Source organism: Parasteatoda tepidariorum, chromosome 1 (assembly GCF_043381705.1).
Source record: "Parasteatoda tepidariorum isolate YZ-2023 chromosome 1, CAS_Ptep_4.0, whole genome shotgun sequence".
Taxonomy (NCBI): Eukaryota; Metazoa; Arthropoda; class Arachnida; order Araneae; family Theridiidae; genus Parasteatoda; species Parasteatoda tepidariorum.
Genome location: NC_092204.1, coordinates 43,344,623 through 43,370,201, shown reverse-complemented (window position 1 = coordinate 43,370,201; position 25,579 = coordinate 43,344,623). Strand labels below are relative to the sequence as shown.

Below are 25,579 nucleotides of genomic sequence, written 5' to 3'. Positions count from 1 at the left end.
AAAACAGCGTCTTCTTCAGAAATACCGCTGTGAACTAAAAGTTGTTTTAATTCTTCTTAATTCAAAATATTAAATGACATATTCTCCAGAAAAAAATTAAACGTAAAATAAAAAGGAAGACATAATCTATTTAGATCACAGAACATAACAATTTTATTTAGATTTATTATCGTTTTCTTTTTAAAATAAAACGATAGAAATTCCAGCTTATATCTTGCACACAATTAAATAATAAATAAATCACTCAAGTTTGAGCTAAAAGCACTCAAATATTGCTTAATAAATACCACTCAAGTTTGAGTTAATGTAAAACAAGAATTTCGCTCAAATAAGAATGTATTTCACTCAAGTTGAGTTAAAAAAATTTAACTCTTTTTTGAGTAGGGGAAATAACTCTTTCATTTTAAGAGAGCAGGTATGCTCTAAACGTGTTCATGTATACTTTATAAATAGTATTACTACTTCTAAAGCATTATTTCTGAGCTAAACTTGATACTAGGGGAACAAAACCATATTATAATAATAATTTGGCCTGTTTTATGTTATTTTTAAGCATTTTATTGCTAGAATTGTTTTTTAAAATTCTTAAGTAGAATGCTACTAACATTGTTAAAATAATTGTTAAATTTTAGACTTTCTATAAATTGGTAATGCTTTCATAAAAAGTTGTTTAAAAAGTTATTGGTATTAAAAAAATATTTGGAATTAGTAAAATTATGAGTAGTATATTTTTTTTACATTTATTAAATTTTTTTACCGTTTCCAGATTGGTTTTGTACAAATTGTTTCGACATAAATTAAAATATGTTTCTAATAAACATAAAAAAGACAATAAATAAAAATGATTGAGCCACTTTTAGTAACTTTACAAAATGAGCAGTTTTAAAATCAAACAATAAAATATTTTATTTTTTCTAAAGTCAAAGAAATAATGATTCAAAACTTTTATAAATTCAAATATATACTGATCTAACTAATTTAAAATGATGATGCGTATTAAGCACATTACTGATATCCAATGAATACAGATTTTTATCTTTCTGAATTCAAACAATGGCAATTTAGTATGAATGAATAAATAAAATCATTCATTTTGTTTAAATATTTCTAATTCACTATATACTAAAATACATGTTTACCATATCTTTGTGATTAGGTAAATCACAAGGAGTTAATTGCAACCTAAAATAAATCGTATACTACAGTTATGATATGCGGTTTATATAATAATTTACAAAATACCCACAATCTTGCCGATTTAAAATTAATACTTTTGAAAAGGAAAATGCAAATTTAAGTTAAAGATAGAAAAATTCAAAAAATATTATGAAAAGAACGGCATTTGTAAAGAAAATTAGCGAAATTCAATTTAAAATAAATATTTTAATATTGTTACATTTATTTTTTTTTTAAATTTCAAAGCTTTACCTTATTAAAAAGTTGAGTATTAAAGTTGTATAATAATAATGAAATTTGAACGGAATAAGTGGTGTGAAACTTTCAAATCAAACGGAATATGAATAATTTAGTTATTTTAATAGAATACAGTTTGTGTAATATGATTTATTAATATGACTTATTTTTGGATTCATCAAAATAAATATTCACTCAAATTGACTATTTACTAAAAAACGAGAATGATTTGTTCAACAACTTAAATAAGTATTATTTTAGAATTTTCTTCATATTTTAATTTTACAAAACTAATATATCTATATATTTCACTTTAATTCTTAATATTGAGTTTCATTTCTATAAATTAGTAAGATGTGACGTTAACGGATGAATTCAATTGATTGACAGGTAATTAATTTCCTCACTTTCAATGCAGGTGATTTTGAAGTGTTTTGTTTACAGTTAAATATAGCATAATTCCTTACTTTTTTTTAAAAATCAGTTTAAAATTTTGTATTTTAAGAAAATACTTATTTTAGAACAGTAAAAATTATTAGCCAATAATAATAATTATTGTGGAATAATAAAAATTATTAGCCAATAATAATAATTATTGTGGAATAATAAAAATTATTAGTTTATGTGGTAATTATTTTTCTAAAATTACGAAAAATTTCATTCTTTTTTTACTTTAGTAAAGGGAATAAACGTTCTTTCCAAACTCATTCTTGTACTCTTTAAATGAATTTTGATCTCATCATCTAGGTATTACTAAATCATTATCAAATCGCTAAAATTTATGAATCTCAACTTACGTTTTCATCAATTCTAGGCATCCCTATATTATTTTTGACTTTTCTAAACAATATTGAACTCTTTTCAATAATTGAACATATTGAAAAGTTCAATAATGAAACATATTTAATTCTTCCATATATAAAACAAATTTAAACTTATGTTTTCACCGATTCCACACATTTTTAAACCATCATCTAGGTATTACTAAATTATTATCAAATCACTAAAATTTATGAATCTCAACTTACGTTTTCATCAATTTTAGGCATTTCTAAATTATTTTTGACTTTTCTAAATAATATCGAACTCTTTTCAATAGTTGAATGTATTGAAAAATTCAATAATGGAACATATTTTATTCTTCCATATATATAAAACAAATCTAAGCTTATGTTTTCACCGATTCCATATATTTTTAAATCATCATCTAGGTAATAGTAAATCATTATCAAATCGCTGCTACGGTATTTGATCTATCCCACTCTCTTTATGTTTTAAAACATATTAAATTCTTTCTTAAAAATAATTTAATCATTTTTAGGTAACCCTAAGTCATTATCAAGCTCTTGTTTGGTAACACGTTAAAGTTTTCATTGGATTCAAATTTATGTTTTCCTGATTCTGTGAATTTCAAAATCACTGTCCATGTAATACTGATCTACATTATCGAATTCATGATAAGGGATTTTATATTTCTTTGTGCATTAAACATGCTAAATTATTCATTAAAAAAATTTTCAATTCTTACAATTTAATGTTTTTTTTAAATTCATGTAATTAAAATGATGATTGATAATGATAAATATAAAGTGATAAGTGATAGTGATCAGCCTGTAGTAGTGATTTATTAAAAAATATAACCAATTTTTTCTGGAACCTAAATTTATACTTCCGTTGATTCAAAGTATTTTGAATTCATTATCACTAAATCTTTATTTATTTTATATTTAAAAACATATTAAATTCTTCCATAAAAACATGTTTGATTAATTCGTGAACCAAAATTTATTTTTTGATCTATTCTATTCCTAAATCAGTTTTTAGAATCCCTAAATCATTATTGAATTTTACCTCAAAATTTAATTATTCCTTAGAAACAAATTCGCATATTTTTTGATCTATTCCTCTTCCTGGAATATAATCGAATGTTATTAAATTTTTCTTAAATTATGAAAAAATTCTGAACTTGAGTAAAAAATTCTTCTTTGAATCTGAATTTATTTTTTGATCTATTCTATTTCTGAATCAGTTTTTAGAATCCCTAGATCATTATTGAATTTTTCTTCAAAATTTAATTATTCCTTAAAAACAAATTTGCATATTTTTTGATCTATTCCTCTCCCTTGATCTCCCTGGAATATAAACGAATGTAATTAAATTTTTCTTAAATTATTAAAAAATTCTAATCTTGTGTAAAAAATTCTTCCATGCATCTAAATTTATTTTTTGATCAATTCGATTTCTGATTCAAAATTTAAAATCCCTAAATCATTATTGAATTCTTCCTTAAAAAAATATTAGATTCTCCCTTAAGTCTAAATTTCTGTTTCCCTCGATTCTATTTCTCTCGGAAATTTTCAAATAATCTTGCTTAAATTATGAAGCATGGAATCAGAATGCTGAATCATATGTGTTGAAATCTGTCTACCTATACTTTAGTCTAGAGAACATAGAATGTTTTTCATTGTATGCATTAAGTGTGGTTGCAAACGGAAATTTCACTCCTCTTCTCGTTGGTGATAGGAAACATCTGTTTCAAAGAGAGAATGCGGCTTGTTTGTGATATTTTTTCTTTTGCTTTGCAACGGCGAGGTTATTCAGCGAATTGAACGCCCCAACATTTGTCAGCGATAAGGAAAAACGCTATAACGCATTTCTATTGTTTGCAAAGTCCACATGCTTTTATGTCGCAGAGACGCGACATTTCTGTTTGCTACACCATGAATAAGTGAGAACGATGTGTTTTAATATCAAGATAAGAGGGCAACATTTGGTTCTCTACGCGACACACAATCTTTACGCTAAATATTAATATTTCTTAAAATATTTTGATGAAAGTAAATCATATTAATTAACAATAAGGGAAAAATATTTTTCGATGGAATCTTGTTTTATTTTGCTTCGTTTTCAAGCACTGGATAAAATATAAAAAAAAAATTTGCTAATAACGTACAATATTTACCACATATATTACTGAAAAAAAATTTTTTCCCATTAAATATTATTATATTTTAACTGTTGGTAAATTTATAACAATTTTGTTTCAAATTTTCTAGAAAGGTATTTACTACATATTTTGATAATTGATTTGGACAATAACTTTTTAACTATATATCTAGCCAATTGAAGTTAATTATTTTTTGTGACATTATTACGGAGTACTCTATAAAGTTCTCTATGGTATAACTAAAACTAAGCTTTAAAACTCAAGTTAATTAATATAATGCAAAAGAGTACGTTAATGTGAATCTTAAATAGAGAGAGTTAAAAAAAATCTTGTGGAAAAGATACATTGTTTATCAGGGTTAGTATATGACTCCAGGATCATAAATAATTTCCATTTTTTTAAGAAAAGAAATACTATCTATTAAAAGATACTTTTATTGATTGCGAATCTGAATAAAATTTAACTTTAAAAGCAGAACACAAAATGGAAATTATTTGAAATTTTGTTGGATTTTTTAATGAACGATATGTTGTTTTTATTTTTAAAACTGATTTTTCGAATGATTTAAAGATATTGCGACAATAATATACAGTAAAAGTTTAAGAAAAATAAGTTTTTTTCTTTTTTTGTTAGAAAAAGGAGAAAATAACAGATAAATATTTCACTATGTTTTCTCTTTCCCGAAATTCTATTCCCCCCTTCAAAAAAACATTTTTACATAATAAATAAATATTTAGTCAACAACGTAATAAATAAATATTTAGTTTTGTTTTTGCTAATTATTTAAAAAAAAACTTTTAATAATTGTTGATACAGAAACATACTATAATAAATATTTTATTTATTTTTAATGAAAAGTAAGTAAAAACAATTTTATGCAAGAATTGCTCCGCATAAATTATTACGCTCTTTTAATTTTTAAAAATCATTCAGATAAAAAAATAATTATAAATTAAGTGATTGCATATAGTGAGGAAGGAAGGCTAAATTTCTTTTTCTTTAAATTTTTCCCTTTCAGAAAATTAATCGAGTCAAGTTGTACATTTGTTCAAAATTAATAAACTAATTTGATTTTTATGAATAATGAAATAAGAGCTATGCTTTTGCAATGAAATATGACTTAAATTTAGTTATAAATACAATAATTTATAATAGTTTTAATGACCATCCTTCTTAATGTTAAATTAATACTTCTTAATAATTATGAGACAAATGTATCAAAACCTAATAACTTAACTATGTATTCAATTCAAATAAATAAACGTGCTCTGAAAGTGTTAACCATATAGTTATAATTGTTTAAATTTAATTGCGATGAAATTACACTACTATCTTATAAAAGTTCAAATAAAAATGCACAGGGAATTTTTCTACTAATAATTGAGAACATTCAAGTTTTAATTATATTGTAAGCCGGAGAAAATGCTGATTGGATTTCATAGAATATTAATTATATTTGTTTTTATGACCTCATTCAAACTAATATCTTAACATTTATATGAAAAACAGTTAAATTTTTGTAAAACATTTCTCAAAACCTATAGATTTTTATGTTTTATTACTTATTTCGTATTAAAAACCGTATTTTACGTGATAAGTTATCGGACACATTTTAATTTAAATATTACTAAAACGGTTTTGAAAATATATAAATAATTTTCATAAAGTGTATGAATTTATATCAATCATTTATTAAAAATCGACAACAACCACTGAGAAAAAAATGATGGTCAAAACTACCAGAATGTGGTAAAATTTAATGTGTTTTTAGCTCTATGGGAAATTTAAAACTCCGTATTTTTTTATCGAAGCCATTTGATAATGATTTTGGTAAAGTGAACAATAAAATATCATTTGATAATATGTGGTAATATAATGTGTGTATAATTAAATGTGGTAAAATTTGGTAATTTTATCATGATACCTTGAAGCATGGCATAAAAATCATTTATTCGGCTAAATTAATATTTCAGTTTTGTATTTTTAACTAAATATGTGGTAATAAGAAAGATAAATTTGAAAACCAGAATTTACGGTAAACCGTTATTATATGAAAGGAAAAATTACCGAATGAATTATTTGATTACTGTATATTTTGGTTTTTTATATCAGAATTATGTCCAGAAGACAAAGAATCCAATCCAAAAGACTAGGGAACGCCCAGACCAAGTTTTCTTCCCATTTCTTTTACATGGAAAGGAAAACCACGAAATCCTTCCATGGTTAGTCTGGTGGCAAGGGGACTCTACTCCGTGATTCAACTACCACTGAAGATATTTGCGTCAGCATTGTGGTCAGTTCGAGCCGAGTGCAGAATTCGTATCCACCAGCCACCGCTGAGATTCGTACCCGGGACACCTCATTGGGTGGCGAGTGCTCTATTAATACTGTTTGTAGCATAAAAAATGTTTAAGATTTAAAATAGAAATTATTAATGAATAAATTCATATTTTCTGAAAAGCTTCGTGTTGGTGACTCATCGATCCATTTTGAAAGAGTTCGCGATCTAGGTTAACTAGGTTGTGAAATCCTCTTTAAAGTGTTTTTTGTTTTGTAAAATTAATCACTAACAAACACTCTAAAAAAAATTCCGGTAAAATTATCGCACTGAATTTTAATGACATTTCTGGTAGAAAAAAACATAATTCTGGTAATAAAACTGAAATACACAGTATTTAAATTATTAACGGGATTTAACCTAAGTTCTTCCTACTCTTGTCTTCTCAGATCTTGATATTCTAAAACAGTGGTTAATTTGTTTTCGTTTGTAAAACTCTAAAAAGTAATATAACCTTTGTGTTTAAAAAAAAAAACATTTGAAATTTTTTTATTTTCATTTATTTATTTTTTTTTTTTGAAAAGCCGATATCATAATAAAGTTCAAAAGCCCTTGTGAATATACTAGCCAGAGAAAGACTATAAATGATTTCGAAAATTTTCAATATTAAGAGGGACATATTTACATTTTTATATCATTGATTGTCTTAAAGTTAAGTTTTAAGTCAGATAATTAAATTCACATGTCTGGTGTAATACTTAAATTTGTTCCTGTGCATGCAGATGCTGAGAATGAATAAAATTAAAAGAAACGTGTTTCTTTTTAAATTGTTATTAACTTCATTATTGGTCATAAGAGAAATTTTGAACTTGGTTATTTTGTTTTGAATTGAAAAATTTTATGACAAATTATACAGATTCTTATGCATGCCTTTTTTTATGATTTCTTCAAAATTATGTTATTGAAATGATTTTTTTTACAAATTTTATAAAATGTTGACATTTTACTTAAATATTTTCACAAAAATAACGAAATTTTAAATGAATTATAGATTAATAATTGGATATAAATACAATTACAGGTTTCAAAAATCTTTATTAGTTAAAAGAAAAGTCTTAACACTCGGAACCCATATGATCCTTCCGGGAGTACCTTTTGGGAAATTCTGCATGCCAATTCTCTGGTTAATGATATCAGTTTCGCACCACTTCTTTTTTGGAAATGTAGCCTGCCTCGATTTGTCTATTTCGACTAACGCAGTTTTTCTGTTTTTGTTTCTTTCATTTTTATTTTTTTCCCTTTTTCGTTTTTAACTTAGCGTTTTTTTATTTCACAAATCTATTTTCTTTTTCATCATTCACGGGTATTGAGTTTCGAGAATGAGCACCTTGTTTTAGGCTCCCAATTCACTTTTAATACTTTTGAAGCGCAAATAAAGTTTTTTCTATCTATACATTGATCCTATCGCTTCAGTTTTTAGGTGTTTGTTTGTCCATAGATAGAAACAGTAACTTCATTGAGTTATATTCCATACTTGAAATAAATGTTTATGATACATCAAGGTTAAAACTTTCATATTATGATATACTTATATAATGGAGATAAGACAATGGAAAGTAAAACAAGGTTTAGCGATTTAGGCAGCAAAAACTCCAGTTAACCAGTTTGATTATGGCATCAACGAAGTAAAAGTACTCTATGCATGCAGTTTGCGATTTTAACACTTCACGAAAAATGTATTGGTCAGAAGATTCTTCTATAGAGATTTGAACGATTCAAGCAGAGAGTGAGTCAGAAATGAGGAGACATTACATGCATTTTTTGAGGAAAGGATTTGAAGGAACTCCATCACTGGGACTGCATCATCATCATCATCCATGAAAGACCATATCTCGGCAAAGTTTGTTGGAGGAAAGCCAGTCCTTTTTTGGAGGGGCGATGGAATTAAGGGATGGAGGGGATGGCCGAGAGAATAATAATAAAAAAAAAGTAGATAGGGGAGGTAAATTCACTGCCTCCACACTCATTTTTCTTTTTTCTTACTTCAGCTTAGGACCCACCAAAGCGTACGCCCTTCCATCTTTGCTGTTTTTTCTTCTTCTTCTTTTTACCCCTCTTATTTCTAGCCACTTTCTTTTCTCTTTCGGTTGGCTTACGGTCCAGCTTGTGTGCTCACGAAGAAACTACTTTCTTTTTTTTTATCTTTTAGCCTTAAAAAAGTTTTTTTTTCCCTTTACTTTATTGGTAAGGCGAAAGGTGCGGAAAAAAGAAATGGTTTCAGAATAGGGAACGGAACGATGGAATGTTGGAAAGGGCAAATTTAAGGACCTCTTTCTCAAAAAGTGCAAGACTGCGCAGTAGGAAGGAAAGTACCTCACGAAACAAGGTAAATACTTTTATAGAAGGTTCTGCTGTGAAATAAATCCCACCTTTTTCTTCAGTTTTAATACCACTGGACAAAGAAGTATTATTTTAAAAATAGTAGTAACTGAAGTATTCTGGAATGAACAAATGGGTTCTGAATCTGCTGGTATTTTTGTAAACCAAGTAATTTTTCAATGGTTGTTTGAACATCGATAGATATTTTTTTGATGTTTAATTAAATTCTTTTGTTATGTAGTGGATTTTAAAATTGACATTCAACAAACGCATAAAATATTTTTTTTTCAATAAAGAAAGAAAATGTAAATATTATGTCTCGAAATAGGGAACTGTGAGGTATAATAAAATGGAAAATTGTATTTAAATTTGCAGCTATTTCTGTATTATGTAAATTTTAAAGTGAAAAATTACAAAATTACTTATTGCAAAGCAATATATTTTCTTTAATGCATATCCAATTTGTCTAGTTAATTGATTTTCCTTTCAAGCTGACTCAGGTTAAATTTGCTTTTCCTATATTGAGATTTTAAACAATAAAATTGATCTTATAAGATAATTCAAAAATGAAAAATGTGCTGATTTTGTGATAAGTACTAGGGGAAAACAAATTCTGCTAAAATAATTGTATTACATGGTAATGACAACCTGGCAAAAAAAATTTTTAATTCTGGTTAATAAGACCAAAGTACATGGTACTAAAATAATTAATTTGGCAGTTTTTTCATTCATATGGTAACGGTTTACTGAAAACCCTCTTACCAAAATAATTCTTATTATCACACATTTAGCTTTTAAAAAAAAAAAACTAAAAAACTAAAGTAATTTTAAATAAAAATGGCCGAATAAATGGTTTTTATGCCAGTTTCTAAGGTACCATGATAAAATTTCCATAAATTTTATCACACATTATTAAATTATGTTCTATTGTTAATTTGAATAAAATCATTATCAAAGCCCTTTCTTCAAAATTACCGAGCTATTTGTTGTTCCTAGCCAGAAAAACGAGAAATTTTTACCATATTTTAGTAGTTTTGACAATACTTTTTTCTCTCAGAGTACTTTATTTTTAATCAATGTATTTGATAATTTTTGATTAGTATTCTAATGATATTAAACCAAGTAATATGTGAAAATATGGAGGTATTATTCTTAGTTGTGTGGTTATGACCAATTATGAAAATTTTTTTAAACAATATTCAAACTACTTTTTCAAAAATAATACAAGTGCTGAGAAAAAAAGTCATTTTAAAAGTGAGTTCTTCCAATTAAAGAAAAATTTTTACAATAAAATATATTATTGGATAGTCTAGGTGAATTACTTCTTTGGGTATTATTTTCATTTCGAACAATATAAAAAATATAGTTAACATTTTGAGGCATCAGAGTATAATATTGCTAAATATGATCACTGTATGCTTGAGTAATATGTTAAAAACAACATTTACTTTAAACTTAAAATCATATTATATTTTCTCAGAAAACATCTAACGAACTTTGGTTAGAGGAATTGCATTATGATATTTCAATGTATTTACAAGTGAAAGAAATAACAGTTACAACCTTTCTTCATATTAGATTTCATTACATTAAACTATTTAATGTTGTCTAGAACTCATACACTTCTATCATAAAAAGTGTTATTTTGACGACTTAAATTTTTTATTTGTTACCACGATAACTATAATTTCATAAATGAAAGACTTTTATTGATTTTTAACGATAGATGTGCTTTTGTGTAATATGGGAAATTTTTCTTTGATATAATGTATTATTTACTTAAAAATTTAAATAATTTTATTTGTTCAGCCATTTATGGAATATAAAAAGAAACAATTATAAATTTAACACACCTATGGAATGTTTAATATTTGAAATTTAAGAAAAAGAATAAAAAAATGAGCTTTTTATCAAGAGTTGTTTAAATATTGTGTGCAAAAATGATCATCCTAGCATTCACGCCTCGGCGTTCAATTTGAATTTTATACAATTTTTTTTTATGGAAGAATCTCGTGATGACTGAATTCGTATAAGAAAATAGTAAATAGCAGGGATGCGATAAGTCCTCTAGAATATTTAGTTAATTAGAAACTAGGTAATTATAAATCATTATAAATTATTAATATATAAATCTAAATGGAAACTTATAGGAAAACTACAGATTTTCAAGTAATAGGAAATATTTAAAAAACAATTTAAAATAAAAAAGTAAAATTCTTAGCTTTCTTAGTATTATTTTTTTTCAAAATGCTGACACATTTCTTACTTTTTTTTATATTGTTGAAATCTTATATTATTGATTAGAGAGTATAAACCAAATGTTTTCGAGTTTATTTTAAAATTTGAAAGAATTCATAAAATAAGAATTAGTAAAAATTTTGAAACTAATTATTTGCTACATAAGTAAATATAAAAGTGCAAACATCAAAACTCTCATCAAAAACTTAAAAAGAAAATATCTTCTATAAGTATTTAAAATACTCAAAAGATTCATGTTTTTTTCCACCACATAATTGAAACAAGTCAGTTTCTATCACAATACATAATATTATTACTACATATTATATTATTAAATAAAAGTATCAGTCTGCCTCTACACACATTAGCTAAAACAATTAGAGAATACTATATTTTTTTAAGATTAGAATAAAGTTTATGAAGCAAAGAAATGTGCGGAGAAAATGCTGAAATATTAAAAGACTTATTTAGCAGAAAATGATTTAATTTTTCCAAAATACTTTTAATATTAATTTTGCTTATGCTGAAATCTTTTAAGTCATGATTTATTAGATTTTTTTTCTTTATTTGATACTTTAAGCTTTCGTATAAATATTTAATTATACGTACAAAAATAAATTTCAGTTCCGTATTTTTTTTAAAATTTTCATACTGCCATCAAGTTTATTTTTTAAAAACTATCTTTGATCAGAAATTACTTTCATCTCAAATAAGGTCAAGATTTTTAATTGTCTAACATCAAAACAAACTATTTTTTACTACTAGTTAAATTATTAAGTAGTTTAAAAACAATAACCATAATTACATTTAATTTCATGGAAGTATAGTGATGCGCAGTTTTACATGGAAAATATTGCTATTGAAACATTCATAAATTTTAAATCATAAAAAATATTGGAATAAAACTTATGATGCATGTACAAACAATAATAATTTTAAAAGTATTGATAACAATAATATCAACAATAATAAAAATTCTAGAAAAAGTAATAATAATATTAATAATATTTGTATATTCAATAATTTTTCCACATATACTCCATGAATAAGTTGGCTACTATACTTCAGAAAATAAGTTTGCTTCGTTTTTATGATAAAATAACTATTTTTATGAAAATAAAAACATTGAAATTGATAACCAAATGTGTTTTGTGTCAGATTACTGGAGAAAAATTAATCCATTTATTAATTTTTTCGTTAATTGTTATAAATCTAATGTTTCAATAGGTCAATAATAACTAATATATTATCTTGATCGTTTAGCCCCCCAAATAAATGTTTAACTAAAAAAAAATGATATTCAAAAATTAATATATTCAATTTATACTTTAAGGTATTTGATAACATAAAATATTTTTGAAAAAACAAATGTTTAAACTAGTAAAGCTACTATTTGTTATTGTTTTCAATGACTCAACATTCAGTAAAAGAAAAGTGGAAGCATGTGACATCTCAATCATATGTTGGCAGCCATATTTATTATTTCATCAAATGTTTAGAATTAAATTCAACAGATGGCGCTTAAGTAAATTTCAGAATTCATTTTAAACTTGGATTTCATTTTTGTAAACAAATGCACGTTCGACTTTAGTACTAAGATGTGTTTTTTTTTTTTTTTTTTGGAGTAATGGAAAACTGTAGCTTCAAAAATCTTAAAAATCTTAAAAATTCAGATTTTAAAAATATATTTTCGAAAACTTTAAATAAGTTTTATGTTTTTAATTTGTTTGTTTTCCTCACGAGAATTCCAACATAAACATATCACTAGTTCTAAAATCAAGCATAAGTAGATTTTATTATGTAAACTGTTTAAAATAGTCGTTTAATTAATAAAGCGTCGAATTAAATTTTATCTAGCATTTCAATTTCGCTTAATAATTAATTTTGTATATAGGAATTTTAAAACTTTGGTTGCAATTGTGTTAAATTATCAAGTAAACGAAATTTTTTTCTTCTTGAATTGTAGTTGCAATGTGATTGCAGTAAATAACTGAATAAATGCTAATGTTATGTATATGACATTTTATTAATTTTAGCTTTTTTGGAATTGCATGTATGACGAATAATAATCTGAAACATTTATTACAATATCGATTGCTAACAATTGTTCACAGAAATACACATTTATTCAATGTATAACTTTAAAAATCAATATTTATAGGTTACCACAAAAAATATTTAAAAGTAGAAATTAACTTAAATGGGTATTTAAAGAAATTTACAAAATTTGCTTATTTTTCATAAACACTTCATTCTTTCGCATTTCCTCTCTTTTTTTTTTTGACTTAATGTTCCTTGATTGATAAATCTAAAACAATTTATGCACTTAGAAACTGTAATTTTAGAAATGTAAAATAGGAAATGAGTACTAAAATAGAAGTAAGCTATATACGACCTAAAAAATTGTCCCTACTCACAGCTTTTGCTCTCTTATTTTTACCGTTATGATTTTAAAACTACTTGGTTACAACTGGTACGTTTAAAAAACAGTGAATACAAAAATTTACGGTTTTGTAACCATTTACAACTAGCATAGTTTCTAAACCATAAAAATAAAACTTAAACGTATATTTGAACCATGTGGGTGCTGGGCCATTTACGCGTAAATGATAGTTTCGTATTCTAATAGTCCAGGGTCACCGATTGAAGAATATAGGACACTGGACTTTTTTCAAGTAGTGAAGGAACGGAAGAAATATTGTGGTATCAATACTAGGATTCGAACCTCTGTACAGCCGATTATGAGATTGACTGATTAACTCTCTCATCTATAGTATGCACCAAGCTGCTCAAAACAAAATGGTTTCATGAGGTGCGCCTAGTTGGATAGAATTCTTGTTATTATTAGGTAAAAACGATCAATAAAAGATTTTTATCACACTTAGAAGTTTTAATATCATCTTTTCTATGGTTTTTGGACTTTTTTGGTTGAATATGGTTAAATAACAACTAAATAAACTGCTATTTAACGATTTTTTACGAGAAATTTCTAACAGTTTATTGCTGTATTAAAATGCTGTGTAGGTTATTTCTGTTATGTATGTCTACATAATATGCTTAGATTATAAAAAAAATTGAAATAAAGAAGCGTATTTCACTGAAAGTTTTTAAATTAAACTTCATGTACCTTTAAAGAAATTAAATATGTTTTAAAATAAAGGTAAAGTTCTTAATATGAAATATACATAAAATTGAATACTAATGAAATTTGAAATTTCAAAGAATAGCGAAAATTTCTTCTATTTGTTAATATGTTAATATTTTATTCAGAGACCATTTTCAGAAATTTTGCCTTTTTAATATTTATAGTCAAAGAGATATGTAACTTTCAGAATACTTTATTTAGAAGAATATAAGTACCTTAATATAACTGGTAAATTGAATATGTAGTAAAATTATTACTGATTGAACGTTTTTTTTCCTTCAAAAAATATATGCATTAAAAGGTCTTTCTATATACTATGCAAATATTTTAGGAGTTTGGGGATTATACACAAACAAAGGAACACATCGAATAAACGTAAGGAGTTTTTCTAGAATTCTATTCATTATATGTATCGATCTATAGTTATGTTTACGTAATTTATTAAATTCAGTGGAAGTATAATTTTCACACTCTGTAAAAATAATGGAATAATTAATCAGTTCATCATTTACTGGAATTGTTTCGTAGTTAATTGTTTTGATGATTTTTAATGCTTATATATCTCAATAGAATACTGAAAATATTTCAATTATTTTCAAGTTTCGTGCATTTTTTATTTATTAAAATTCTCAAAAACCTTTACAAAATAAAAAAAAAGAAAAAAAAAAGAAAGAAACGAAAGAAACTTAGGTTTTTAAACATAACTAGCACTAAATCAATAATGTGTGTTCAAATGTTCAAAAACAATTTCAAAATTTTTTTATGTTTACATATCTATTTATTTTTCCTTTTACTTTGACTCAGTAACTATCACGTCTTTAGACTAGAATTTTCAAACCTATATTTCGCGATAAGTACTAAATATACTGATGCTTGGAGAAACCATAACTACGACAAAAATGAATAATATGAATTTAAAAGTTTAGAAACAATTTTGATGTTTTTTAATGGTTTAAACATCTTTATAACTTTTACAGTAACAGAGTCATTATTAAGTCTTTTGACCAGAGTTTTTGAACAAGTAGTTAGTGATAAATACTAAATATACCGATGGAAAAACCATAACTATCACAAAAATGAACAACATATGTTTAAAAACAGTTTTGATAATTTTTAATGTTTAAATATTTTTCTTACTTTTCTTTTCACAATGATAACAATTAAGTTTTTTAACCAAAGTTTCTGAACATGTATTTCGTGATGTATAGTAGGCATACTGATGCTTAGAAAGACCATAACGATCACAAAAATGAATAATAAATGTTTAAAAACAATTTTGATGTTTTTTAAGTGTTAAGATATCTATCTAACTTTTCCTTTCACTGTGGCACAATAACTACTAAGTCTTTTGTCCAGAGTTTTCGAGCACGTATCTCGGGATATCTAGTAGATATAGTGAAACTGAGAAAACCCATTTTCTAGGTCTTAAGGCAGTACTAGTTGAAATAGTGACGGTCCCTTCTTTTTTAAGCTTCCAGCTGCACACAAACGCGTGCAAGAAGATGGGACCCGGTTGCATCTCTTTCTATCGTTCGTTTTCCTTTTTTTTCTTTTCTTCCCTCTTCTCTTTTGCTCTAGCTCTTCTTTTTTGCATCATTCGTTCTCTTTCTATCCGACATCCTCGTCTTCTCTCTTCCCGCATCCTCCTCTTCCTTCGCAGCATCCGTCAGGTCCGGATGCCACGCAGGGGACACCACACAAACGACGATGAGGAGGGGGTGGTGGGGAATGAAAGGGGTTGGTTTGAGACGTCCGTTCTCTTGGACCCCAGGAGGGGGGGAGGAGGGGGAGAAACAGGCTTGAAGTGTAGGAGGAAAAAGAAGGATTCTAGAAGGAGAAGAAAAGGATCCAAGGCTTTTTTTTCTTCTTCTTTTTCTTTCCCTTCCTTTCCCGAAAAAAAGAGGAAAAAAAATTGTAGGAAAAAGAGAGATAGGGAAAAAAATTGGATCTCTAGGACTTATCTGCGTTCGCGCGAAAGACGTCTCAGGGCGAAATGAAAATAAGAGCGGAATTGGGACCGGGGCTACATCGTGGGTTGTAAAGGAGGTTGGGAGGAGGGAAAGGGACAGGGAGGGGTTACCCAAACCCTGAGAGGATGAGGATGAAGGCTAGAACATTTTTTTCTTGTATTTTTTTTTCTTTCGTTTTCCTTACGCATACAGTAGTTGTACACCTACACGTATAATGCAGCGCATGCGTACAACATGAACAGTCATAGTGCAGGATCGTGTAGACAGCACACATGACATAAAAAAATAGTTTACCGAAGAAATTTAAAAGATTTCGAAATTTGAGTAACGCATGTGGTTGTTCAGATATGGAAAAATCAAACCCAAAATACTTGTTCAACTGCATAACTTAATCAGTTTACGATAAACATGTTACTGAGTGTTTAGAAAAGTTTATCTCGTCATAAGGGATTTTAGATAGGAATCAAACAAGAAATGTATTGAGTTATATTGATTAACATACGAACAGCAACTTAAGACATTGTTTTCTCTGCATTTGTGTTAATGCATTTGTGTTAATTTATGCAACGTAATTACATCTACATCTTATATCTCTTATATCTACATCTTATATCTAAAAAGTAAAATAAAAATGACTGACACCGATAAAATACATATCAGGTATGATAAAATGAGCGATATGTCTACATGTCATTGTGTCAAAGAACATAAAATGGATTCTAAAGCAAATGTTACTGTCTAATTATTTACTAGTCAGAATTTAAGTCACAAATCACCAAAACATTATTTAAATATGTATAATTGTATAAATATATTTATCACCAAATATTCAATTAATGACAGCTTAAAGCAAAAACAAAAATAAGACATTTAGTTATCATAACTACGTTTTACTTTTGAAAGGAATCCGAACAAAAACAAAATGTGTCTTTAGCATTAGTGCAACAGGTGGTGAAGGAGTATTATGTATTTTGGAGTAAGTACACACTTATAATTCCGCAAAAATCAAGTTTCGAATTTGAATTTTTATAATTATTTCAAAAAGCATCAGTTTATAAATGAATATAATTAAAGGTCATTTATAATGTTAAAAAATCCAAATAAACTTTCTTTTACCATAGTGAGTTAATTTACTTATTATCGATCTATTTTAAAAAGATGAATTCGATTTATAAAATTAATTCTATGTTTTTCTTTGTATTTTTTTCCAGATATTACTATTTTACGGTAAGTAGGTAATTTAAAACCTATCAAGAAGCACATTGTATTTAAATTTTTAAAAAAATCACACCAAAAATTAAATTTTGAAAATTTTTTAAAAAATTGACACTGATTTTGTGAATGATCATTTCTGTTTAAGTAATTCTTAACTTAGTTTTTGCAATTAACTTCAGTGATATTTGTTTTTCTTTTAATGTTCAAGCTGATTAGTATTGATAAACCTAAAAGAAAGATAATTGATGAAATAATCGTGAATATTAATTTTGTTTACAAATTTAATAATTACAAAAATAACATTTTACTTTCAATATGCGTTTTTAATATTGAATAATTTTTTTTTTAAATTTCAAAATTTATTACAAATATAAGGTGCTTTTTCTATAAGAAGTTGAAAATTCATGAAGGTCAATAATATAAACTTTTTAAAATTTGATTCTTATAAGTTTTGTAACGTTAAAATTAAACTTTATTTCTCTTACACACATTTAAATTAATTGATACTGGAGAAAAATTGAATATTTAAAAATAATTCACTTTGTTAAATTGAAATTAGTGATTGATTCTAAAATATATATGGTTGCTAATATAATATTTAGGGTTATAGGGTTCTAAAATATAAATGATTGCTCAGTATTATTAATCAGACTAATTAAAAAATGCATTTTCATTGTTGTAAATTTAAAATAATAAAATATATCATAATTTAATAAAAATATTTAAAATGTGTGCTCCTAGTTTAAAATATGCATTAATATTTTATATTGAAAATCATATAAAATGCACGAGTCTTAATCTCTAGTTATTTTAAGATATCTTGAAAAACATAGGTTTATAAATATGAAACTTATAAGTTGTCAGTCAGATATTTTTTGATACGTTTTGATCTGCTTTTATTCAGAATTCTCAAAACTTAAATTCGTAAGTAATTGAACTTTTTTTTAAATATATTCTGTGCTGCATGTCAATTTAAGAAAAACTTTTTACATGTGTTACGATTTAAACGAAAATAACATGGCATACTTTCAAACCATGATATTTTCAAATATATAATTAGTTACATTTCTGTTAATTAAATAAATAATAGCGGAAAAAGAATTAAAACGAATGATATATGTAGAAAACTTCAAAATGAAAATGTTTTAGTACATATAAAGAAGACATTCTTGCATGCTTTTAATTTCATTAAAAATGTTTTTATATTTAATAAATTAATAATACATATTTCAGTTTTGAGATATTTTTCATGATCATGCGTTTCATGATATTGATAACTTTTGAGACAGCCACCTGAATCAATTTTTTTTAACTTAATAAGTTTTCAAGAATAATAATTCTTTGATTAATTATCGCGACTTTGAATGTAAAAGCTTCAGTATAACCTCTGATTAGTTTTATCGTTTACTTTTCTACTTAAATGACTACAGCTTAAATGACTACAGTTAAAATGATTACAGTTAAAATAAAAAAAAAACGACACCGATTTTAATAGACGAAACTCTTTTAGATAAACTATTAAAACAAGGAAATGTATTTAATACAGTGCAATTGCGAGATTCTATAGGCACAGTTACATGAAGCATTTATGTGCGGTTTTTGCAATCAAGTTTGAAATAAAGAAAAGTATTGCTTTTGAGCACACACACTTATTTTTTTCTCAATTATTTGATACAATATGTAATGTATTTTAAAAATACAATATACCCCTTTAAATATATTATTACTTTTTTAAATGAGAAAAATTAAATTTTCTTATGATATTTTAATGGAGCATAATATTTTAAAACTATAATAGTTAAATTAAAAATGAAACACTTACTCAATAAGAAGATTATGATTAAATAAAAATTGAATGATTGAATGAAAAACTTGAGAAAATATTATTTATTTACAATTTTTTGCTTACGCACATCGGTTTTAAATGATTTGATGGATGTTGTTTGCTAGTAGTTTTACAAATAAACGATTATTTAAATGAATAAATGAACTTTATAGAGCTAAATTAACCAAAAATTTGGAAATAGATAAATGTTAATTGTCTAACTAGTATGTTAAAATAAATGTCTAATAATATTTTAACTCATTTAACCCAGAAATAAAGAAAGTAAATCCCTTACTATATAAAATAGAATAAATGATTATTTTTATAAGCCGTGTATGCAAGATAAATTTCCCGTTGCACACGAAATTTTTTACTTATAAAAATCATTAAGGAAACAAAATTATTCTATTTCTAATTTAATGTTATCATATTGTTTAGGATAATTAAAACTCTCTAAAAAATATACATTTATATTTATTTCAAATCTTTCGAATGACATTATAAAGTAACATATTTTATATTTCAATATCAAAATATAATTGAATGATTTATGCATACTTACACGATATTTGATATTAATTTACACAGAAAGGTAACTATAGTATATTAACTATTCGATGTTACTATCAAATTTTGTATGGAATGTATTTATATTGTTTTAGCAGCGTTTTCTGAAAACTATCTGAAATTTTAATATTTTAGTTTTTACGTTGCATTTAAATAGAAAGGTTCTAGTTTCAAAGATAAAGCAACCAGATGGGAAAATTTTTTTAGTTTTATTATTTTTTTCTCAGATCACAATAATAAAACTATTTCTTAGTTAAACATTAACCAAAATACTGTAAATGTTTTTTTTTTAATTTTTTTTTCAACTTTTCAAAATTATACTGTAACGTTTAAATGCATAATAATGTTAATAACTGTTTAACTGAACGAGAATGATCAAATAACTCTAATTTTCTGGTATAAAATTACTTAATTCGTATGAATATAATAGCAAATTGATAATTTATCCATTTCGATTATTATATAATGGAAGTTATTGAAGTTAAAATAATGAACAAATAACTTATTTTTACAGTAATATTTTCATTTATAAAATGAGTAGGTACCAAAAAAATTGGATGGCATAAAACATTTTACTTTTTAAAACTATTGCAATTTGTTGATGAAAATGTGAAGAATCTAATAATACGTTAGAATAATTCTACAATATAAACGCTTTTTAGATTTATCTACTAGATTTTTTTAATACATTTCTACCAATTATTTTATTTTGGATAAAAGATCTTGAAATGGAGTTAAAAATTATTTTAGCTTTTATACAGATTCACTGTATGTATTATATGTAATGGTAAGAAGTTTAATGGTATACCATCAATAAATTTCTATTGTTTTTTGCGTTAAGAGTAATTCTTCTGTTATCTAGGCAAGAAATATACTTTTCGAATCATGAACTGAATAATATGAAATAACTAACTGATACTTACCGTACCAAGCAAGCATCAGAGAGCTGGGGCGCTAAACGGAATCTCCTGATCCAACTAAAACCAAATTCTTTAATGTGCGCTTCGTGGGATTCCACAAATGTGCCACTCTTTATATGTCACTTACTAAGTTACATATTCGTTCAACACAAGGTACTCATTCACAATTCTGTGTATCTCAGACATTGAAAATTATTATTCGAAATCGACAATGTCCAATTACTTTTAATTTTTCTGAGTTAAAATCAAATTATTACGTCACTAGTTATATACACTCCTATACATCACGTGTTAGTACTTGGAGTCAGTATCATACTGTATGTGATATCACGTGTTGAATCTTCTACATTCCTACGCACACTGATTATCTTCTAAGTTTAAATCAACACTAGATTTGCTAATAAATAGTATTTTCCAATTCTGTGTATTTTTTACTACTTCTCTTGGTTTTCTTTGGCACAGAAAGAGTTGTATTATAAAACTGCCTTAACAGTGCTGTGGAAAAAAGATGGTATTAATTCCTTTTTTCGAAATGTGTTCCAGCGTTGGGTTAGATCTGAGAGCGAATATTGACCGGCAGACTGGTTGGTGGGCTCGCAGGCTGGAATGGCAGGCGCGCACACATCCGCGCAATCATGCGAAAGCACTCAGTGCGAGATGTCGGATGGGCGAGCGCATGTAGGGATGGGAAAAATGAGGGGAGAGTAGTGGGCGGTGGTGGAACACAGGACGATAACGAAGGCAAAAGGGGTTGTCTCCACATAAAATATCGTGTTCTGAAGCAATTTTATGTTTAAATGAGTATATCTGAATGAAAATTAACGGAAAAGTTAACGAAAAATTACCTTGTGTCGAATAAAAACAAGCAATTGGATAATTTAAAAATTTATTTAAATTTAAAATAAATTTAATGAAATTAGAATCCTGTTATTACGCGTTATTCCCCTGAAAGGAATGAAATATTAAGGGTATCAAGAGAGTAAATATAGAAAGAATGTTTTATCTCGCTGATACTGAAATAATGGTTAGAAAAATTCTTAATTAATTAGTTGAAAATGTTTTTAGGGTTTTTATTGTTCATGTACGTAAATTAAGCGAATGCCTTGCTAAAGAAAGTGTTTGCGTTTTGAATAGACATTTTTTTATACGGTTTCGGTCCAAAATAGTATTTTCGAAATATATTTTCAAAATATTATATTCAAAATATATCAAAAATGCGAATTAGTACGAAATAAATTAAATTAAATAGTAGATTTTTTAAAATTATTGCTTACGAAAAGTAATTAATTGATGTAGATACAATACATAAAAAAATTAAATCAAAGTTGAAATTTTTTAAATATTGATGTAATTTGTGTTAAAACAAGAATCACTGAAATAAAATCTTATTTTTTATTTTAGGAGCAATATATTTTTGCATTAGTTGTTATAGTAAAACTTTGCGCAATTTCATAATTTTTATTTATTTATAAATTTTGTTAGACGAGTTTTTCTATTTTAAGCTAGTAATTAGTTTTTTTTAACAATATTCTGAAACATTTCCAAATTCGTCTTTGTAGCAAGATATTTGTTTATTTAATTAAAAATATGTTTCAAAATTAGCAGAGCCATTTGACAATGCTCCTTGAAAAATACTTTGTAAAAAAAAAAAGTTTGTTAAATTCTTTTATAGTGTAAGGAAATTAATATCTAAAAAAAATTCTGAATTACTCATTCACAACAGTATTGTTTCGTTATTGATAAATGTGTTTTATTACCTTTCAACATCACACTAAGTAATCAAGACAAAAAAAAATAATTTTTTTAATGTAAAACTTTATTAAATCATAAGACAAATTCAATTTTTCATACAATATTTAATATAAATATTTTAAATACTTTATAAACTGAACAAGATGCCATAACAATTGTAAAATTTGCGTAAATTTATTGATACATTGATAAATTTATTGATAAATTGATAATTTATTGATAAATACATACATAGCCTATAATATAATTAGGAAAGAATGGACTTAATTGCTTTATAAATTTTTTAATTAGATAAGAATATTTTCTAAGACCTTAAATCAGTTTTTTTTAAACAATAATTAAAAAAAAAAAAGAAAACGAAACCTTACTAGCAATATTGGAACAACATTCAAATTTAGAAATTATAATGCGATATAATAAAATTGAAAGTTATATAGGCTTTAAACTTTTGCAATTTTTTCTCTCGTAAGAACGAATCAGTAAAAATCTATGTGAAGTTGATTACAACTCAGTAAGTTAGTCGTCGAAACATTTATTTGATACTTCAATTATTTTTTCCCTTTTCTTCATGAACAAAATGATGTTTTATAAAACGTTTTTTCATTCTCTACGTAGTATAGAAAACAATTTTGCTGCGTTATCTATTAATGTTTCACAACGTGTTGGAACTGATTAAAATTATTCATTGAAAATTATAATAATATGAGCATAAATGTTTCTTACAATTAATTTGATTGATCAAATGCATTACGGTTACCCAAGTCTTATATAATGATTTATTATTCAATATATTTTTTATTAAAAAATGTTCGTGGCAGAAAATTTAAAAGCTTTAGTAGAAAACATGATAATTGTATTAATGACAAATAAGTTAACTACTCTCTAAGAGTGAATAAATTAAATAGAAGAACTATCAATAGAAATCCTATAGAAGAACTATAAAACTATCCTACAGAAAAACTATAGAGATATCCTATAAAAAATTATCCTGCAAACCTATCTAATTATCAAACTTACTCTTTGACGTGGCAGTTAATGTTTAACCAACTCTTCACATCAAAGTAGAAGTCTCGTAGAACTGAGTAAAGTAGAACTGAGCTTTCCACGTGGTGAAAAAAAATTCTGTTTAAATTACTGTACTGTATAGTTGTATATTAATGACATTTCTGGATTTAAAAAAAAGAAATAAAAAGAAGGATACTTCTGACGATAAAAAGAAAAATATACAGTATGCAAACCATTTATTATGTAATTTTTCTGTTCATATGGTAACAGTTTACCGGAAATTCAGGTTTTCAAAATTAGTAGTAAAAAATGCAAAATTGAAAACTAGATGTAACAAAATAAAGTGTTTTTATGCTATGCTCTAAGGTATCATGGTAAAATTACAAAATTTTATCCCATATTATAAATCATACTTTATTATTCATTTTGTCAAAATCATAACCAAAGCTTTTTGGTGAAAATTACTGGGCTTTTTTGGTGTTCCCATAGCTCAGAAACATAGTAAATTTTGCCCATATTCTGGTAGTTTAACCAAACATTTTTTCTCAGACAAATAGGTTATTTTAAGCTCCTAAGATCTCGCTTAACCGCATCCATACAAGTTCATCTTTATAATCTTTGGAAAAGCATTTGCCTATTTTTGTCTTGGAAATCTAAATTTGCCTATTTAGATTTCTCTTAATCAGTTTCGCTGTCACAATATTCTAATGTTTATAATGATGCTGCATAAATTTTATTAAAGAATTCCAAAATACGTTATTAATATTTAAAAATGAATAAGAATATCATAAACAAAATACGATAAGTTCTAATGCTTCTTTAAACAGCGAATTTTTTTTAAAAACTGCATAGTATGATAAAATCAATTTTGAATTCAAAATTTTTTTTACGAAAGAACATAAATCTTTAATTTTTTTCACCAAGGTTCTTAATTTTATTTTATTTAATAAAAATTAAATACATATATGAAATAGAATAATATACGATAAGTTAATCTTTCTTTAAATTAAATCTACCAATCCCTTATCTAATTAGTTTTTTTTTTAATTTTAAAAATTGAAAAACTTAACAGGGGAAAATTATCTCCGGCAAAATTTATTTTCATTTCAGCTTAAAAACCAGATTAACTTATGAGAGTTTGATACAATAAGATTTCGGCAAAGGAAAATTTATGAAAGTTCCACAAAAAAGTAAATAAGCTTTGAATTGCATTGAAAAAAAAAAAAATAACATGTATTTAAAAGTCTAATTTCTGTTTTTAAATTTGAGAAAATCATTTCATTCTCACTGTTTTGTGTTTGATTTCTTAAATGATCAAATGCAAATTTTACGAGGTTAAAAGTAATTAGATATGTAAAAAAAATATTAGGGAAATTTTTATCTCCTTCCAATAAATAAAACCGCAGAGTCAGGGAGACGATTTAATATATAATGCATTTATTGATTAAAACAATATTTTTAACTGATATTTTAAGCAACCGCTCTTTCAAGATAAGCTTTTGAAGTAATATTTTAAATTAATTAATTATTAAACAATAGTTTTTATTAACTTTCTATGGTTATTATGGTTATTTGAAATTCGTGTTTGATCCAAGCAAAATGTGTTTTTGGTGCAGATTTTGGTTGTATACTTTCAGATGTTTTTTTCTTCAAATTATAGAATTGTCAGAAGTTATTTATGATTTTTGATGCATTTATAAAACATAACGATGCTAATTGATACAAGCTCTTATAAGATACAATGATTTAAAACTCTTATAAATATGCAGAGAATCAAATAATTAGATAAAAAAAATAGTCAAGAGAGTTTTCATGCTAAAATGTAAAATATTTTATGGTATTTAGAAACTAAAAGTGTGAGTAAAAAAATTGCCTTTTATTTTCAATAATTTATAGAATTGTTTTTCATATTTTTACAAACGTAA

The 25,579-nt window shown here is 25.5% G+C and overlaps 2 protein-coding genes and 1 long non-coding RNA gene across 3 annotated transcripts in view; 2 read left to right on the top strand and 1 right to left on the bottom strand.

Moving 5' to 3' along the window:
• Positions 1-21,562, bottom strand: part of LOC107438740 (uncharacterized) — a 147,220-nt gene extending 125,658 nt beyond the window's left edge. Inside the window, exon 1 of the mRNA XM_016051091.4 lies at positions 20,901-21,562. Within this exon, the coding sequence (XP_015906577.1) occupies positions 20,901-20,916 (16 nt within the window). The 5' untranslated portion in view covers positions 20,917-21,562. The remainder of the gene's footprint in view (positions 1-20,900) is intronic.
• LOC107436148 (RNA polymerase III subunit E) overlaps positions 8,923-25,579 on the top strand; it is a 126,871-nt gene continuing 110,214 nt past the window's right edge. Inside the window, exon 1 of the mRNA XM_071179248.1 lies at positions 8,923-9,024. Within this exon, the coding sequence (XP_071035349.1) occupies positions 8,941-9,024 (84 nt within the window). The 5' untranslated portion in view covers positions 8,923-8,940. The remainder of the gene's footprint in view (positions 9,025-25,579) is intronic.
• The window catches only part of LOC139425292 (uncharacterized), a 60,421-nt gene continuing 48,047 nt past the window's right edge, over positions 13,206-25,579 (top strand). Inside the window, exon 1 of the long non-coding RNA XR_011636505.1 lies at positions 13,206-17,346. This is a non-coding gene — a long non-coding RNA (uncharacterized lncRNA). The remainder of the gene's footprint in view (positions 17,347-25,579) is intronic.